Source organism: Aspergillus melleus (genome assembly GCF_016097325.1).
Source record: "Aspergillus melleus strain CBS 546.65 chromosome Unknown contig1, whole genome shotgun sequence".
Classification (NCBI taxonomy): Eukaryota; Fungi; Ascomycota; class Eurotiomycetes; order Eurotiales; family Aspergillaceae; genus Aspergillus; species Aspergillus melleus.
In genome coordinates, this window is record NW_025763370.1 from 2,938,170 (window position 1) to 2,956,412 (window position 18,243).

General features: G+C 51.0%; 6 protein-coding genes across 8 annotated transcripts; 4 read left to right on the top strand and 2 right to left on the bottom strand.

Moving 5' to 3' along the window:
• Positions 1 to 422: 422 nt before the first annotated feature.
• On the bottom strand, positions 423 to 3,383 carry FUN31 (serine/threonine-protein kinase; the record flags this gene model as incomplete). The annotated part of the gene is made up of 2 exons (XM_046082676.1): positions 423 to 691; positions 749 to 3,383. 2 exons carry the CDS (start codon positions 3,381 to 3,383, stop codon positions 423 to 425), a joined length of 2,904 nt encoding a protein of 967 aa, XP_045938633.1.
• Positions 3,384 to 6,221: 2,838 nt separating this feature from the next.
• LDX57_001036 lies at positions 6,222 to 8,851 on the bottom strand. Of its 3 annotated transcripts, XM_046082677.1 has the most exons (6): positions 8,765 to 8,851; positions 8,589 to 8,706; positions 8,379 to 8,537; positions 7,796 to 8,313; positions 7,589 to 7,731; positions 6,222 to 7,536 (listed from the first exon to the last, which is right to left on the bottom strand). In XM_046082677.1, exons 1-6 carry the CDS (start codon positions 8,785 to 8,787, stop codon positions 6,371 to 6,373), a joined length of 2,127 nt encoding a protein of 708 aa, XP_045938634.1. In that variant the 5' UTR covers positions 8,788 to 8,851; the 3' UTR covers positions 6,222 to 6,370. The 3 variants fall into 3 exon arrangements, with proteins under 3 accessions (XP_045938634.1, XP_045938635.1, XP_045938636.1); XM_046082678.1 differs by having other exon boundaries at positions 7,796 to 8,706; XM_046082679.1 differs by having other exon boundaries at positions 8,379 to 8,851.
• On the top strand, positions 8,845 to 10,801 carry LDX57_001037 (uncharacterized protein). Its single transcript, XM_046082680.1, has one exon. The coding sequence runs from the start codon at positions 9,162 to 9,164 to the stop codon at positions 10,542 to 10,544; it is 1,383 nt and encodes a 460-aa protein (XP_045938637.1). The 5' UTR covers positions 8,845 to 9,161; the 3' UTR covers positions 10,545 to 10,801.
• Positions 10,802 to 11,509: 708 nt separating this feature from the next.
• LDX57_001038 (putative Yippee zinc-binding protein Moh1) lies at positions 11,510 to 11,925 on the top strand (the record flags this gene model as incomplete). Its single annotated transcript, XM_046082681.1, has 2 exons — positions 11,510 to 11,608; positions 11,692 to 11,925. 2 exons carry the CDS (start codon positions 11,510 to 11,512, stop codon positions 11,923 to 11,925), a joined length of 333 nt encoding a protein of 110 aa, XP_045938638.1.
• A 653-nt stretch (positions 11,926 to 12,578) lies between these two features.
• Positions 12,579 to 14,134, top strand: LDX57_001039 (alcohol dehydrogenase family protein; the record flags this gene model as incomplete). Its single annotated transcript, XM_046082682.1, has 6 exons — positions 12,579 to 12,712; positions 12,833 to 12,979; positions 13,043 to 13,139; positions 13,222 to 13,686; positions 13,848 to 13,969; positions 14,032 to 14,134. The coding sequence occupies 6 exons, from the start codon at positions 12,579 to 12,581 to the stop codon at positions 14,132 to 14,134; spliced, it is 1,068 nt and encodes a 355-aa protein (XP_045938639.1).
• A 902-nt stretch (positions 14,135 to 15,036) lies between these two features.
• On the top strand, positions 15,037 to 16,191 carry HEK2 (KH domain-containing protein; the record flags this gene model as incomplete). The annotated part of the gene is made up of 2 exons (XM_046082683.1): positions 15,037 to 15,418; positions 15,476 to 16,191. The coding sequence occupies 2 exons, from the start codon at positions 15,037 to 15,039 to the stop codon at positions 16,189 to 16,191; spliced, it is 1,098 nt and encodes a 365-aa protein (XP_045938640.1).
• Positions 16,192 to 18,243: the final 2,052 nt, after the last annotated feature.

The window sequence follows — 18,243 nt, forward strand, 5'->3', positions numbered from 1 at the left end:
GCGAAATAAAAAAAGTGGAAAGAAAATCGTGTAGGATAGAAAAAAAAAACGAGATTCGGTGCAAGATCAAAAAAACCACATCTAGCCAAGCAAACTCAATATGACGGGGTATCTCATCGGCTTCCTTGCCTCTGTATACAACTATACATTCACCGGGCCTCCTAGGCGAACTGTCTCGGACCACTGAAACGTGTTCGTCAGATTCGTCATCCCGGTCTCTATCATTTCCAATCGTAAAAGCCGTCATGTGCGGTGTTCGCTCGTCAGAATCCTGACGCAAGCAAGTGTTGGTTTGGTGTCGAAGAATGCGACAGAGCCGAGAACTCTGTGCTCTGGAAGAAATATAAGAAAGTAGAAACTGCCGTATATAATGTCCCTGTGATGGATCCTGGCTTCAACCCAGTCAGATCATGAGACAGGGCTCAGTTGTCAATCATCCACGGATGTTCCATGATCTCCGTGACGGTCAGGCGGTTGTCGACATCGCGGTCTAGCATTCGCCGGATCAAGTCGATGCAATCCTCCGAGAAGGGCAAGAACGGAATTCGAAGGGGATGGTCCAGGATCTCGTCGACGTTATAGAAAGGATTCTCCTTGTAGACAATCGTATAGAGAAGAATTCCAAGGGCCCAAATATCCTGCTCTTTGCCGCGATAAGATTTGCCCTGAAGAACTTCAGGTGCAGCGTAATCTGTATGCATTTATCAGTAAACCAACTTTACTCGGGGAGCAGGAAGAAGAAGCGTACCAATGGTCCCAACAAAGACATCAAACGGTCCGTTCTTGATGTACGCAGCGCTTCCAAAATCGATCAGTTTGATTCGGCCTTCCCCGTCGAGAATCACATTTTCATCCTTGATATCGCGGTGCACCACTAGGGCTTTTGTGTGAAGATGGTGGATCGCTTCCACAACCTGGCGGAAGATGTTTCTGCATTCCGATTCGTCCATGTTCGCCTTCAACTCGATATAGTCGAAAAGGTCCATTCCGGGCAGTCCATGTGGCCTCATTTCAATGTAATAATTGATGTCATCCTCAAAAAAGCCTTCCATCTCCACTATGTTGGGATGTTTAAAGCCGTCTCGTCGCAAGTAATCTAAAACGTGGATTTCCAGGGGGACCGTGCCCAGACGGCGATCACGCGTCCAGGTGTCCACAAGGATCCTCTTTTTCGTAACATATTTCAAGACAACTTTCTTCGAAGGGTTCTTCTTCAAGCGAGCGAGCTTAACTTCACCGTAGGCACCCTGACCCATTTCTTCAAGAATCGCATAGTCGGAAATCGTTCGTTTCTTCGGAGGTTCCTTGGCGTCTGCCGGTCGTACCTCCGGAACTGGTTGCACGGGCTTATCCGTGAGGGGTTCCGACGCAGCCTCGCTGAGTTGCTGCGTCAAGGTGGACGTGGGTATGTTGGTTTCCACCGAAGTCCGCTCTGTGCTGAGGGGTTGGGAACTGGAAGCCGCTGGGGGATCAAACGCCGAGGGGGTTTCTGTGTGAGGGGAAGCTGCTTGTTGAGGAGAGGAGAGGTTTGGAGTTACGCCGGAAGAATGTATATGTCGCGAATACGTAATCCACAGCGCATAAACTAGCTCGGTGACAGCGACGGTGTCGTGGTGCTCCGGGTCGGCGTCATGATGACTGTCAGAATTCTCCTCCCGCAGTTTGTCATCCCGTGGCTTGGGGAAGATGGTGCCGCTTTTGACTACCCGCAGCTGAACGTCCACCGCGATGGTCGAGCCATCTCGATGGTTGGCAGCAAGTCCAGTCGGCTCTAGGAAGACTGAGGCCACGTTCGCCTTCCCATCCCGGAGAATAGAAAGCGTGCGTGCTCTTCGAAAGCTAGGCTCAGGGATCACGACGCCATCCACAAGGGGTACTTTCTCCTCCTCAGTCAGTACATCGAGAAGCTCGTCAAACCCGGGAATCAATTCGTTTATGTGAAGACCCTCTGGTCGCTCCTGGCCAAACAACGCGGAGGAAAACACTGAATTAGAGCTGATGACCTTCAATGTCGACGATGCTAAAACCATCATCCCAGCAACGTGCGGAAAACTTGATATGCGCAGACAACCCCGGCCTTCATCCTTGGCCACGGTAGCTGGGAAACATGTGCCAGTCGCAGTCTGGGCAGCGAAATGTTTCATGTCGGAAATCCTCTTCAGGCCTTCGTCGATCGGACCTTGAAGACATTCTTTGGGAATACGAGGAAGAAGTTCCGTAACCGGCCGTCCAGGCTTGACCACGCCTTGGCCCCAGATTTTGTCTGTGTCTCCGTTCACATCGGTGATCGTCCATGACTCGTCACAACGAACATAGGCGACGTCCTCTTGAATCTCCTCAAGGACCCAGATGAGCCCTCCTCGTTTCTCCATTACCCAGACACTGGCAGATCCTTTGGCCCCGTCGCGCTTGAGGATAGGTACGACATCGCCGCACAGCAAAACGCCACGAGATTTGGTGGCAACGTGGTTCAAGTGCCGCGTAGGACGTGTGCTAGAGCCGTAACCGTCGTCCGTTTGAGCTCGCCGGGTTCGAGAAGGCGGTTTACTGAGAAGTTGTGCCGTGACCCCGTTCCCCAATCCCATGGATCTTGTGTTTACCGGTTTGTTACGGTGTCGATCCTGCGAGGACTGAAGCTTCGCTGCGACATCAGTGGACGGGTCTCTCAGCTTGGACTCCAACCATTCTCTCCGATCCTTCTGTACAACTTCTAGGATACTGAGTTTGCGGAGTTCCGCTTGTGTGACACCAAATACGAGACAGGACAGGTCATTGGCTGCCAGAATGGTCCATGGTGCTTTGGACTCGGTTCTAAAGACGGCCTGTGAGACGGGATTCCATTTGCTGCTGTGGGTGTGTAAGGCGGGAACCGGTAAGCCAAACCCGAAGATCGAGGGGCTGGTTGGTGAAAAAGAATCCGTGGCAGAGTAAGGATGTGCTAGAGAACCCATCAGCTTGCTCTGGTTGACAACGGCGCCGAAATCAGTGTCCATACGTTTTAAGCTTACGCGCCTGGATGAGGGAGTGGACCGCCTCCCTCTTCTCGGTTGCGAGATTTGCTCATTCGGTAGCTCACTCAGGGAATCCGAATGCTCCATCCACGGGCTCTGCTCCCGGAAAAATTCATTTGTCCCAATTGCAGCAGGCTGCGAGTCCATGAAAGCTCGCTCAAAGAGATCTCCGCCTGCCACATCGGCGGGACCTGTCATTGGGCCCCGTGCCAAATTCCGAAACTGGACATGGTCCTCTTTCTCCGAGAAACTCGTCTTGGACAAGAGGTCCACCATGCTTTGAGCTTCCTTGTCACTCCCAATGCGAGACGGTGCATGGGCACTGCCGGCATTGCCCGAAGCCCATCCGAAGCGGTCGCGCATAAACTCCATTGATCTTTTCAAGATAGTCTGGCGGTTGTGAAGCAGTTCTTCGGACTGCTGGGCGAACGAAAACGAATGCAGGGACTCGCAGGGAAATCGATGGAGGTCCTCCAGTGCACCATTTCCTTGGCTTGACGGGAAACGTGTAGTGTGGGTTCTGGAGGTCGATCTAGAACGTGGAGAAGGCGAAGGGTTACGAGGGGTGAGAGGTCCAAGAGAGGAAGTGGATAGGTTCGGTAACGTCAATACTCGCGAAGGGGGCTGGCGTATGCGATCTAAACCGGATGGGCCGATTCCATGTTCTTGTTCAATCAAGGAGGATCTGCAAGACAAAAAAGATTTGGTTTCAGTATCTCTATGCCTTATCAAGTCACGCAGTCGAAACGGTTTCAACTATTCGTACATACCTTGACAGGTGATCATACCCAGACGACAGCGTTTCCATTGAGCATTTCATCGAATCATCCGTGTTTCCAGATATATTCCCCATGTAGGATTCCGACGCCGGCGATTCTGACAGAGGTCCCAATGGGGACGAAAGAGGACTTGGTTCGCCTGTTTGCCGAAGAAACTATTAGTTTGGTTTCTTCTTGCAGATTCACTTTTCCCTCACTCAACGTTGGCCGAGGCAGTTTGCAGTATAGAGCGATTGCAGCTTGTCGGAGACGCTCATAGCAACAAGGTAAGATCCGCGAACGTGTCACATAGTTTGAATTAACAACCGATTCCAGATCGCATTGTTCTGTGACGTCGTTCCGATGATTTCCTTGGTCAAGAATTGATGTAAATCTCACCACCAACTAGGCATCTTCTACCATCCCGGCGACAAGCATACTGCAAGAAACAAAACGGAAGAATAAGGGGAAAGAAAAGCGCAAGACTAACCATCGGGATGATATGAAGCAGACCCCATATTTCCCCCAACAGGCGACAACGCAGCGTCCGATACCGATCGGACCGATCAAGAGTCGCAAGGTCCAAGCGGCGCAACTTCAAGAGAAAACCAAGAAGCGTAGGAAAGGGAAATGGTTGTATCTATTTCTACATGAGACGGCGAAGCACGTTGCCCGCGAAGGAAAAGATCCTGGCAAGACCGGTAAGGTTTGTGCTGGTCTCTGCCTCTCTGGCTTTTTTTTTCCTTTTCTCTTCTTTTGCTTGGTCGCGTATGGGATGCCGTTTGTAGGTGTTACTGCGATCAGAGAAAAAAAAGTAAGAAGGGAAAAAAAATGCAAATCAATTCCGTTTCTTTTTTCTTTTTCTTCTTTTTTGTCAGTTAAAGAAACGAACGGTGAGACAGTCAGCCGCTTCAAGAAAATGAGTCCGTTCGGGGTCAGCGGACAGCGGGCGGAGGGCAGGTGCCTGGTGAGGTCACAGGTACCATGCGGTGGGTAAGTAGCACGGGGGACGAGGCTGCCTGAGGGTCGGAAATTTCAAGACGAGTGAGGTTTATTTAAACAGGGAACGATGGTGGGTGGTGTGGTTTGGTGAAAGAAACCCCAGTAGGAGGGATTGGCGGGGTGGTTGAAAACTGCACCGGGTTTTTTGGGAGGCGCAAAATGAAGGGACGAAGGAGAGAAAAGTCGAGTCAAAAAAGTGGTAGTGAGGGGGGCAGTGACCGCGTTGTGGTGGAGAAGGGAATGAATGAATGAATGGAGATTGACTGCTGTTAGTGGCTTTTTTTTTCCTGCTGTTGATTTTCAGCTGTTCCCTATTTCCAGCCCCTGTTTCTTATACAAACATGCAAAAGGAAAACAAAAAGAAACAATCATCCAAATTCCAAAGGAAAGACTGGGATGAAGGAAGTTGGGTAGGAAAATGAGAAGAAAGAGAAGAGAGAGGAGAAAACAGAGCAGGTGAAAAGACGAAGCACGGGACGGTCGGGAAGGAGGGAGAAAAAAAAAAAAAAGGCAACAGACGGAGGAACCGTAAATTCGAATAGTACTAATCAAAATAATTATAAGATATTAGATTTAGACAGGGAAGTAACAAAAATCGCCGAGAATCAGCAGAAATGCTGGAATGAAGAAATCCTAATAATAATTGCTAGGATAACCTAATAAGACCATTCCCATAACTAGTTACAGACATAGAAAATAAATAGAATAACTAAATACTAGGAATTTAGTTAGTTAGTTAGTAAAAGGTGGTGATGTAATAAGGCCGAGCTGCAATACAACCACAATCCACAACTGTCCGCCCACCGAATCCCTTCCTCTTGACTGATTCACCCATGTTTCGCCTCATTCGCCGAAAACATGCATGTATGTTATGTATGCCATCCCTTCTCAGAGTCCGATCCCCTTCCCTCTTGGTCGGTTCAATCCCTACCGCCGAAAATCGTCTGGGTGATTGCCCAAAGTCCCATGGGTCGACGCTGGGGATTTTCTGTTCTTGGCAGTCCAAGCAAGCCACTTTCCGTGGGAGATCTTCAGTCATGGAGGTTGACTCGGGCGCCATGGTAAAGTAACCACGGCCTATTGTCCCAAGGTTGGCGATCATCGGTGTAGATCAACCCCTCGTGCCCTCTCTTTCTCATCGTACGGAGTAGTGATGATCGAATTGTCAACTTGTCATGTCGAGGTGGGACATGCTACGAGGCTAGGCGGGCAGCTGACAATGATCGCAATCTGATCCTTCCGTCATGAATAGGTCAATGGCTTACTCTTTGACTGCCAAAGTGTCAAGGGTGAAAAGCTTAGCACGTCGGGCATCGTAAATGGTCGCTCTAAATGTTTCCGACTGCAGTTACATTGTTACTTCTTTATTGTAGACACGTCCCTCATCGAAAGGAGGGGAAATAAATCTGAGGGAGATGATAGTGAAAAAGAAATAGAAGTAAGAATTACATAAAAGAAAGCATTTCGTAGATCTGACTGCGGAGTCTAGTCTCTATTCATAACGACATGAGTTTCTCGCCTTCTAAAGAAAGTTGCGTATACGAACGCGGGTATATCAAGATGGGTGTCAAGGGGAAGAAAAAAGAAACATGGACCCTTCTATTCCCCACCTTTCGGCCCCCGGAGACTCCTCAATGCCAATCCATCAAGATCGGCATCGGCTCTTCTCAGCTCGTCGTCTCCGTTGCCGAAAAGATTGTTCGGTTTGCCTTTCGTCTCGCCGTGCCGAGTTTGCTCGGGCGGTACCGATGCCGGACTCACAAAGCTGGAGAGATGCCGGTTACCACCCAGCATCCAAGAGAACTCGGAATCCGCAAGAGATGGACGTGTTGCGTGTCGCAATGGCATCGAAGATGGTATGTGAGGGCGACTACGGCTCTTGAAGTCATTCGCCACGGGCGAAGTGGGCGACTTAGCAAGTGGCTCGGCGGCAACCGGGGGAGACTTGTTGCTACTGCTTGTCTCGTCTTCCGGTTTACCTCCTCCAAGTGGAAGTGCGGCCGATATCTTGTCTGAATCCGTATCTGCAGCTGCATTGGGAGTTCGAACACCAGAGGCCAAAGGACTGGAAGGGTTCTCGAGACAGGTTTGGACCGATTGCACTTTGGTGAGAGCTTGTTTCACGGTATCGGCAGTGGTTGTATCCAGCCCTTCGGCTTTCATCATTCGCGACCGTATGTCATTCAAGGCTTGGCTTAAAGTCTTTGCGAGCATTTGATTTCGCGCCTCCAAGGCTTCGACTTTGGTCTTCAGGTGGACGACGGCGTCTGAATCGTGCGTGTATGATGCACCAGACGTGTGAGCAGAAGAAGCCTCATCGTATCTTTGACGAGAATAGTGCTCTGCTTGGATCGTCTGCATATTCTTTTTGGCTTCACTCACGGCTCCTCGAACAGCCTTGGCAACGCCCCATGACTCCGTGCGTCGTTGAATACCTTCCGAAACATCCTGGAACAATGCTTCCAATCCCTTGGGACTATCTCTTGCGGGTGACCTCGAAGGAGAGCTTCCCTCACTTGTATCCCATAGATCGCCGCGAAGGTGAGACTTGATTCCTGAGAAGGACCGGGAATGCGACTGACTGAAGCGCTTGGAAGAGTCTGGCGGTTTCCCCGAATATTTGGAGATAATAAAAGCCCCTCTGTCCGGTGTGGGGTTCTGCTCTAGATAGACAGCATCGCGCACGAAGCTCTGTGGTTCATGTGGGTGAGGAGAGGGGTAGCGGAGCAGCACGGTAAAAGCCGTCGAAGCATCGGCTTCGAGTACTGGAGTTTGGTCAGCTTTGGCATATCTTGTGGGCAGGTCTCAGTTACTAACATTGCCAGCGAATGCGTAACAGCATCGCAACGCATACGAAATCAATGAGTTCCGGCCGCAACCCTTCGGAAAAGAGGACATCCCAAACCACCAGTACGTCTTGGAATGGAAACTCGCGACCGAACAATAAACGCAACCAACGACTGTTTTCGAGGTTCACTTCGTTAGGTAGGACATAGAGAGCGAAACTTCGTGGCAGGAACTCACGTGAGAAATATCTGCGGCAAGATCTCCAGCGCTTGTAGGTGATCCGCCAATTCTAGATCTGTAGTCATCAGGAGTTCGTTGTGAATATGGTGGCATTGGTTCACGATTGGCACGACATCCATCTGGCCGTTCGCGGATCGGTGTCTATTGTGCTCATAATATGACCGAGTACTTTGCATGACCGAGCAGAACAATGTAAATGAGTCGTGTTCTACATACTCCAAACTCAGAAGTTGCACGAGAAAGTCGTCGTCTTCCCCCGTCGAGCCTGTTCCTTCGAGTGACTTTGTTCCAACCGCATCTTTGTCGACCACCCACAAGATAGGCGCCAATAGCTCATGCATGCCTTGGCGGTACCCAAGATCGGGGTTAAGCTTGGAATAGATGAAGAGAATATCGATCATTTTCTCTTTCGTAGCTGGTTCCCGAAAGAAGAAGTTCTCTTGCAAACACCTATCGACATCCTGCGATATATCTGCCCGCATCTGTTCGTCGCGTCGAAGTGTCTGCCAAGGGGACTGCGGAGAGACCGTCAGAAGTGGATTCGAGCACATCAAAACCAAGAAAAGCACACGAGGCATACCTCTTCGTCATCCGCCAGTGGGTCTACCGTCGACTCCAAATCGTCGGGGTGGTTTATGTATTTCAAGAAATGGGCCTTCAGGGCATCGTAGGCGCTCCGCGATTCGGAGATCTTCTGCGGCCATTGTGTGCGGTCGAGGTTGTCGAAGAGCAGGAATGCCTGCGCTCAGGTAAGCGGATAGCCAGTTGAGAATGGCTACAAAACGCATGCCTTCCAACAAATCGATCTAAGTCCATCGTTGCATAGTTCGTCCCCTTGTTCGGATTTGAATGCTGCTCGGAGGTCAGAGGGGGTCTGATTGTCGCGAAACAGGGAGTTCCATCGCTGCCTTGAGAAAACGAGTCAGTAGAGGACACCGCAACCGGGTTCAGACCATGTATGCTCACCTGGTGTCTTCAATGCCCCTCATCTCACCATGTGTTAAGTGGTTGCCTGGTCTCCAAGGGGTTGAGTGGTGGAGGAGTCAGGAAAGACGAAGGCCAAGTATTATGACGAGGCGGAGATCAACCGCGGCTACGGAGGAGACCCGCCACAACGGAGAGAGTCGTCCGCCAGATTGTCGATAACCAACTTGATTAGCCCCTCTTTCTTGATCCGTCAGGTCTATGGAATGCGTCTCACCGGACAATTACCTATCACAATCGCTACGGTCTGTGCTCCTTGCAGTGGACGTGAAACTGAAACTATCCGGGCTGTCTGGCAGGCCCACAGCGACCCGGTCCATTCCAACCCAAACCGCGAAATCCTTGTGATACTGCGACTTCCAGCCTTCTGACGGTCCAAATGTCCGCCGACTTGTTTGCGGAATTTGGAGCCGGGGCGTCTTCCGGTCAAATCACCGGCAACCAGGCAGCGTCTCGGCCTCAGACAAACTCTCTGATTCCCGATCTGGAGTCTTTTTCAGATACTGCGTTCCCCGATGCATCTCACCACGTGAGTCGGCCTATGCCTCATGCCACTCAGGCTCGAACATTGCCAAAGCAACAGACTGCGTTTCACCAGTCGAGTTTTCCTCCATTGCCACAGTATGACAACGGCAGCGATGTACTTTTCGATGCCACTCTAGAAACGGCCTCCAATGATGATAGTGACGACTGGGGCGAATTTGAGTCCGCTGATAAAGCCCCTACTCCGCCAGTTTCAACAGAGCCAGTCCAAAGGCAAGCGGCCGGAGTGAACCCAGGCAATCGAGGTCCTCAACGAGCAAACATCAATACGACTGCCCCGCCGAAACAGCTGGACTTACTGGACTCTCTTACCCTTGAGGATAATCCGCCAGCAGTTTACAAGCAGCCTAGGAGTGCCAGTCAAGATAAGGCCAAACCCCAGCCCAAGAAGGTGGTACCGACGAAACCTTCTGCTCCTACAGAGGAAGAAGAGCCTTTTGAAGAATGGGGGGACTTCATCGACGGGCCTACTACAGAAAGTGCGGTAAAGACAACCCCACGGGTTGATACCACAAGGTCGACACGCAACTCAAACACGCGTACGCAGAAAACCAGCTCTCAATTCTCCGGCGTAACAAACCAATCCGTACATCCGAGCGCAGTCCGCCCAACTAATATTCCTCCTCCGTCTGTTCTACTTGAGCTATTTCCTCAACTTTTTGAGCAGCTGCGACAGGAAGCGACCCAAGCAAGGCGAAATCTACAGCAGAAGGAGAGTGTTGACGGCGCGGCATCGTCGATTCTGTGCGTCTTGAAAGCAGTGGCACGTGTAGTTTCGGGTCGGACTTTGCGATGGAAGAGGGATTCCATCTTGAGCCAGAGCATGAGGATTGGTCCTGCACGCTCCGGGAAGTCAGGGGGGATGAAACTCAACACGGTCAACAAGAACGAAGACATCAAGGAGAAACAAGAGGCCGTCGACGTGATCGTGATGTGGCGGGACCGGGCAGCTCTTTTCAATTCTATCATCCAGGCTTCCGGGAGACGCCCTATTCAAGCTATCCCCGAGAACATTCGGGTCACGACCGCCACAGCGGAGCAGGGGGCTCTCAAGGCGTCTCATGCTTGCGCTCTCTGCGGGCTGAAAAGAGACGAGCGACTCCCTAGAGTCGACGAGGCGGTGGAAGATAGCTTCGGGGAATGGTGGACCGACCACTGGGGCCATACCGACTGCAGGCAGTTTTGGGAGACCCATAAAGACATGTTAAATCAACGATGAATTTAATTGTTCCGTACTCGCGGGTCTATTTCTCTAATAATATGACCTATCATGGTACCTCTGATGTAACTATACTAAGCGGCCGTACATACATACCTACAGGCCCATACTTGAGGGTACGACAAACCCGGGCAAAGCACCCAAGATGACTGCATAATGAATTTGATTAGGATATTTGCAAAAGCTTAAGGGAAGTCATCTGCTAGGATGTCTTATTCTCTGACCGATCACGCGTAGAAATACTATCGTCATAGAAGAGCATCTGACTAACAGGTACAGTAGGTCACTAGTCGTACCGCCTACGGGGAATGACATGACGCGAGCGGACGGTATTATTGATGCGGGGGTTTCACCTTCTGCCCGATCCAGCCTTTCCCATTGTTCCCGCTGTTTGCCTTATCTCTCTGCCTCCCCTCAACCGGAGTCCTCTTGCTCAATAATCATTAATCAATCTCCCTTAATTAGATCTCACCGCGCCCTGCTCTTTCTCCTCCATCCTTGGCAGCTGCACATCCCACTTATCCCTGCTCGTTGTCCCGGCTGCTGCTACCTAACCTACCGGGAATATTCCTCCGTACTTGGAACCTATCTACTTCACCTTAAATCCTAGGCTTGCTTAGCCTCTATCACCGTCACGGCAGCAACATAAATACCAGAAACCCCACCAGTTAATCAATCCCCTTGGCGTTGACTTCCAAACCCAACTCTCCGGTGCCATCATCAGCTCTTGGACTTGCGGTCGAATCGGACCCCCCTTCCCCATCCCCTTTCGAGCAGAATCAATCTCAGGCGAGAAGGAACTTCCAGAAGAAGCAAACCACTTTTCTTGTTCTTTTCCCCTCCGCCACATAAACCTTTGGGTCGATCCCACGATCACCTGCTCCTACCTTGGACTTGTTCGAGCTCACATTCCAGGACGTACCCTCAACGGGCGGCAGCGGGAAGAAAGCCGAGGAAAGATCATAATGGGTCTTGCATACAACGTGTATCTCACCTCCAACAAAATCTTCGGATGCAAGCAGTGCAAAACGCACCTTGCTGACTACGATGATATCATCAGTCGGGTGAGCCCCTCTTCTCGTCGTTTGCTTCCTTGCTTATGTGAATGGTGAATGTTGGCTGACCGTGATACCTTGGTTTCTTGCAGAACTTCCGTGGCCAACATGGCAAAGCGTACCTTTTCAACAACGTCGTGAACATAACACAGTCCGAGGCTGTCGAGCGTAGCATGACGACCGGAAGGCATATTGTGCGGGATATCGCCTGCCGACAGTGCAGAGAAACGGTAGGATGGAAGTACGACAAGGCGTACGAGGCCAGCGAGAAATACAAGGAGGGCAAGTTCATCCTGGAAGAAGAACTGCTCTGCGTGGTGTGCTAGAGGGGGGCTCTTTCTTCGTTTCTGCGAAAACGTCATGTTTTTGCGAGGCTACCAAGCAAGGTGTCACGGCGAATCCTTGCAAAGACTGATTCATACAGTGAGCGTTTTTAGGGAGTAAGGCAAAAGGCGTTACATGGCGTACATACAATTTCTACATGGCTGGTTTTGTGGAGTTTGAATTTTCTGTCTTGCACTCGAGCATCCGTCTGATTTCTTTTACTGGCTTGGATTTCCACGTTCATCTGATGACGTGGATTATCTCCCTTGCTCCAGTTCCTGGAAGCTCGCCAGTCATCGCGTCGATTTGGGTTAGAATGATAGTCATCACAATCTAGCATGTCCACCTCTCGAATACAGATCCGTATATTCTTGTAGAAGCTTGAAACTTGAATATCAGATCGGATAATATCCGGGACCGGCGAAAGAGTCTAGAACTGAAGCCCCTTTGATCCCTGGCATTGCATCGAGATCATCATCTGCAACGAGCGGCCCCACCGCCATCAAGGGAACTCGGTCCTGCATATTCCGCCGCCGACCCCTCCGCACTGCTCCAGTTAGCGCTAATTAAGGCTGAACATTTCTTCGACTCAGTCACTTGTCCAACCAATTTCTCTGCCCAGAAACGTACAAGAACTACTTGATCTGACATCAGGATGGCCGCTGACACGATGCGCGCCGTGGTATTCCACGGCCCTTACAAGGTCGCCGTGGAGGAACGGCCAATCCCCAAAATTCAAGAAGCGGGGGATATCGTTGTGAAAGTGACGTATACAGCGCTGTGTGGGAGGTAAGCAACGCGTGGATTTTCAATCTCTCCGGGCGATCTCGTATGGTTGTATAGTCCTAGTCTCGTTCTGTATATGCTCTGTTATCGTTGATGTTGGGTTGCTGACGGGATTAATGCCAGTGACCTTCATACGTTCCGCGGGGTAGAGCCTACGAATGAGGGCGTTATCATGGGCCATGAGGTGACCGGTGAGGTTGTTGAGGCTGGCGAGGGGGTCAAGTCGGTTCAGAAGGGCGACGTGGTCGTCAGCGCTTTTACGACATCTTGGTAGGTATACGCTCTATTTCTTTTCGATGCATTCTACGATAATCAATACTAACCCCAGTACAGTGGCCAGTGCTTCTACTGCAAGCAAGGCTTCTCGTCGAGATGCGACAAGAACACTCTCCTTGGATGTGACCATCTAGATGGCGCACAGGCTCAATATGTAAGACATCGCGAACTTACCAGATCCAATCCTGCGACGTACAGCAATTCTCACACCGAGTGAAACATCTCTTGACGATCAGATCCGCATCCCCCACGCAGACGGAACGGTCATGAAGGGCCCCGAGGGAGTCGACGAGAAATACCTCGTGCTCATGGCCGACATCTTCCCCACGGGATGGTTTGCCGCCAACAACGCCTTCAAAGGATGCACTCCGGAGCAAATCTCCGAGCAGACGGTCGTGCTCATCGGCTGCGGACCCGTCGGACTCTGCGCGCTGATCAACGCGCTGGAGTACAAGCCCAAGCACCTTCTTGCGGTCGACTCGGTCCCGTCGAGACTTGAGCTGGCTCGGTCCTTGGGCGCTGAGCCGTGGAATTTCAAAGAGGACCGCGCCGGTTTGGATAAGCGGGTTCACGAGCTGACCGACGGACGCGGCGCGGATGCCGTCATTGAGGTCGTTGGACTCAGTCCGGCGTTGCGAACTGCGTTTGACCTGCTACGTCCTTGGGGTACGATTAGCAGCGTGGGGGTGCATAATGCAGAGGTCAGTTCTGTCTTCCTCCCTCTTTGTTTCCCGTTTCTATGTTCTTCTTTCGACTCTCGTTCTTCTTTTCCTCATTGGCTGCCCTCCTCCGTGGAGTGTTTTCGCCACCAACACTACGGTACCTACTATCAGATGCCTGATTCTGACCGAGTTAACCACAGATCCCCTGGGATGGCAATGAGGCCTATGGCAAGAACCTGAGAGTGCAAATGGGTCGCTGCCCGGTGCGATCGGTTTCGCCACAGGCATTGGAGGTGCTGAAAAAGAATCAGCATTTGCTCGGGTATGTCTTACATTTTCTTTGACGGAACGTGTCTTTGTGTCCTCGGTGACTAAACGAAGTAGGTTTATGACCGAGAAAATCATGCCTCTTTCGCAGGCCGTCGAGGCATACGATCTTTTCAACGCCATGAAGGTGCAGAAGGTCATTTTCGAGGCGGATAAATGAGGGGTTATGAGGTAGAAGGCAGTGTTGGAGTGTGTAGTAGTAGGTGCATAGTCGGCGTAGGATGAACGACATCATAGAGATGACCAAGAATATAATAGACAGAAAATCAATTAGACTGCAATAGAAAGAATACCGATACGCGGTCGATACCTAGAGGTACACTCCCCGCCCGCACCGACAGCCAACCAGCGCCGCCCGTCGACTTCTTTCTTTTCTTTCCCTTTCGCCGCCTCTTCTTTTCCTCTTCTTCTCTCTCGCTCTCTCTTCCTCTCTTCTCTTCTTCCTTCACCTTTTCGCCATCCTCATTTCTTCGCTTCCTCCACCTCTTTTTCCCTTCTTACGTCCTCCCTTCTTCCCCCCCCCTCTTCTCTCTCCCTCTCTTCCTCTTCCCTTTCCTCTTCCTCTTCTTTTCCTCTTTTCCCTCTCGACCCTCTTCTCCCATCCTTCTTCCCTCCCCTCCCTTCTTCATTCCCACCCCCGCTCGCCGAAAAACCCCTCTGCTTGTCTTTTCCTGTCCCCCTCTTCGTCCGCCAATCGATTCAGGTTTCCCCTCCCAGGCCCTTGGACTACCGTTTGTCATCTCCACATCGTCGTCATCTTTCTCTCCGCCCTCCCCAACCCTGGTCTTCTCACTTGGTAAGTTCATGCACCGTGATGATCCCTCCGCCCTGTCGCATCTGTCATTCTTTATCTGCCGTGGCTTCTTGAACCAGTCATTGCGACGTTCTAATCCATCCTCCTATCTTCCCTTTGGACTCGATGAAAAACGCAAGAGGCGATAAGGCTTCTGCTTCTACCCGTCTTGCGCTGGTCGCTGACTGATTCTTGAAGGAAACCTACCGAATCCTCAACTCGCCTAATCATCAACATTACTTATCCATCCTACCTCATCACCCGAAACCATGGACTCCTCCGATCTTCACGATACCAACGTCGTTGACGAGACCTTGACTGATGCTATGATTGACGACGTTGACCTCGAGATCACCCCCAAGACCGAAGAGGAATACGCCCAGTCTACCTTGACCCTCCGTGCGATTGTCTCGTCGAAAGAGGCCGGTATCATCATCGGCAAAGCCGGGAAAAATGTTGCCGACCTCCGCGATGAAACCGGCGTCAAGGCTGGTGTCAGCAAAGTGGTGCCCGGTGTTCACGATCGGGTCCTGACCGTGACCGGTCCTCTGCACGGTACCGCAAGGGCCTATGCACTGGTGGCCAAGGGTTTACTCGAGGGTGCTCCGCAGATGGGTATGGGTGGTCTCGTGCAGAACAACGGAACTCACCGTGAGTCCGGCCAGCCCCGGTTAATGTTGACACATCAATTGACTAACCTGCCTTCAGCCGTTCGTCTCCTAATTTCCCACAACCAAATGGGCACCATCATTGGACGCCAGGGCCTGAAGATCAAGCACATTCAGGATGCCTCGGGTGTTCGCATGGTCGCTCAGAAGGAAATGCTCCCCCAGTCTACCGAACGTATCGTCGAAGTCTCCGGAACCCCCGAAGGTATCGAAAAGGCCGTCTGGGAGATCGGCAAGTGCCTGATTGACGACTGGCAACGTGGAACCGGCACCATCCTGTATAACCCCGCTGTCCGTGCGTCCGTTAGCTCTGGCCCTGTGAGCAACAACGGCGGCGGCGCCAGCAGCACCACCTCCACCACCGGCAATGGCTATAGCAGCCGTCCCTACAACCGCACCGGCAACGGCGCCGACTTCAGCGACCAGAGCGGTGGCTACAGCCGACGATCCAACCCCGACATTTCTAACCGCGGCTACCCTCTTGTCACCGAAGACGGCGAAGAGATTCAGACGCAGAACATCAGCATCCCCGCCGACATGGTCGGATGCATCATCGGTCGCGGCGGTACCAAGATCACCGAAATCCGCCGAAGCTCCGGAGCCAGAATTTCGATTGCTAAGGCGCCGCATGATGAGACGGGTGAACGCATGTTCACGATCATGGGCAGCGCTCAGGCAAATGAGAAGGCTCTCTACCTTCTATACGAAAACCTCGAGGCCGAGAAGACCCGTCGCAGCCAGCTGCCTCAGGAATGATTGCACTCATTGGCCTAAGGTCTTCTAAGAGGAACGAACCACTGTCACCATGTTTTTATCTTCTTTCCCCCCTTCTAATTATTCTGCTTCTTGACGTTGTCTTCTTTTTTTTCTCCCTTCATCTTTCTCCCTTTCCTCCTTTCCTAATTTACCCCGGTTGTGCAGCTTCTTTGGTCTACAAGAAGCAAAGAGTTTGCCTTGGCGGACTTGTACATGCCTGCTAGATACCAGAACCTTGCAACCCTCCGCGTTCGTCTTGCTTTGAATGAAACCGACCAACGAGATTCCATGTCTCCAAAGTGATATGTATTGGGAACTTCGATGTTACTGTCTCTTTCTAGGAAGGTCAAAACGATTGAATGTTTTCCTCCTATCGCTTGAAAAACAAAAAATTGCTTCCGTCTCCTATTCCTCATGTCCTTTCTACTCTCCGTTGTTCTCCTCGGTGCTGAATCTTCCTCGATACTTGATACCTGGCAATCATTATCTTATTCCCATCTGACTTGAAATCCTTTGTTTCCCTTTTCGCGCGCAGTTCTTTCTCCGCCCCTTTTTACGTGAACCATCTAACCGTGACCTACTTGACATGGTTGTTATCTCTCATCTCCTTGACTGCGTCTTTTCTCCGAAACTCATGCGACGTGTACATCCTTTAACTCGACGAGCCATATTGATTGCGCCGTTTGAAAAGATAACAAAAACAACTGTTCATCGGTTTCATTGATGTCTATCTTCGTAGGTATTACATTTGTAGATGCACTGAGTGTCCGCGGGCTCTTCTATGAGTCACAAGGAGCTAGTATTCACGTACAGACATTGTTCTTGCAGCTAGATTATTGTGGTTCACCTCGAAGATTTCCAGAACGACGATATCGATAAGTGCTCTTAACAGTCTCCAACTCTTCTCCCCTCGCAAGGCTTTCCCGTTCGCAAAAGGAAAGATCAACTACGATGAAAATGGACGAATCTCGTTCATTCGCTGATTGATAGACTCGACCTTGTTTCACATTGTCCAGAAACTTATGTACTAGATCTCATCGCAATGTAGTTGCACTGGATTAGAGCTGGATGGGTTGTCGAATAGGTTGAACAGCGCTCGCGATTCGGCCAAAAATTCGGCTTCATTCAAGGGTGTTTACATGGTATCCATGCTCATGCCTTTCTTTTAAATGTTGCCGCAGTGGCGGCTTTCCTCACAGAAGGGGAGATGAAAGAATTGCATCCAATCATCAGGATTCGAAACGTATCTTTTCATAAGAGACACCAGATAGTCCGGGCTGAGAGGAGCATGAATGCCCCCCGGTGGGGTCGAGGTGTGATTGATTGGACGTCGCGAATCAAGATCTTGGAGATCGTATATTCAGGACGTTTGTGAAATGGACCTTGATCGAGATCAACCAAATGGGGGCAGGATGGTGGGATATAGTATTGAACTGGGCTTGCAGATAACATTTGCGAGGCTTCTCACTGCTGCGATGTATATCAGGCTCCGTAGTCTCTCCAAGGCCACAGTCGTCCGCTAAGATACACTCTTTGCTGGGGATTGACCTTGTGGGGGGATCCAGTTCCCCCTGAGACTTGCCAGGGCTTCATTCATAGGTTCTGTAAGATATACTGAGAGATCTCTGATGTCCCGGTTTATCCCCAAGACATTACCCGCGGCGATCATACTCTCCGCGCGTGTAGACATCGAACAGCCTAAACCCTGTGGAAGGGAGTATATATTCTCATCGGCAACGTCTTCTTCGGAGCTGTTATTGATCTGGAAACTGCTTCGTTTCCCTCGGGGATACTGTCAACAGCCTCCCTGGCGTCTGCCAGCCGCGACAATCGGTGGTTGGCTTTCATGTCTGCAGTGTTATGTCGGATGCCTTGAGAGGGGACTCGTCTTCATACAATCTTATTCAAGCTCATCGTCTGCTAGAAAGGCTTCTCGCGGTCTTGATGATCTATCGAAGATGACCATAGGCGCTGTCGATGCTTCAGTGAAAGTGAGCGTGAGTGTGAATAATTTAGCCCAGGGCTATGTCACACGCAATCACCTTCTTGATT

Excerpts from the sequence above, each read along its gene's own strand:
- LDX57_001036 (XM_046082677.1), bottom strand. The coding sequence starts at position 8,787 with ATGAGGGGCATTGAAGACACCAG. Across the intron at positions 8,707-8,764 it reads AGGGGCATTGAAGACACCAG|GCAGCGATGGAACTCCCTGT; the intron begins GTGAGCATACAT and ends CGTTTTCTCAAG. Across the intron at positions 8,314-8,378 it reads CACTGGCGGATGACGAAGAG|TCCCCTTGGCAGACACTTCG; the intron begins GTATGCCTCGTG and ends GTCTCTCCGCAG.
- LDX57_001037 (XM_046082680.1), top strand. The coding sequence starts at position 9,162 with ATGTCCGCCGACTTGTTTGCGGAATTTGGAGCCGGGGCGTCTTCCGGT.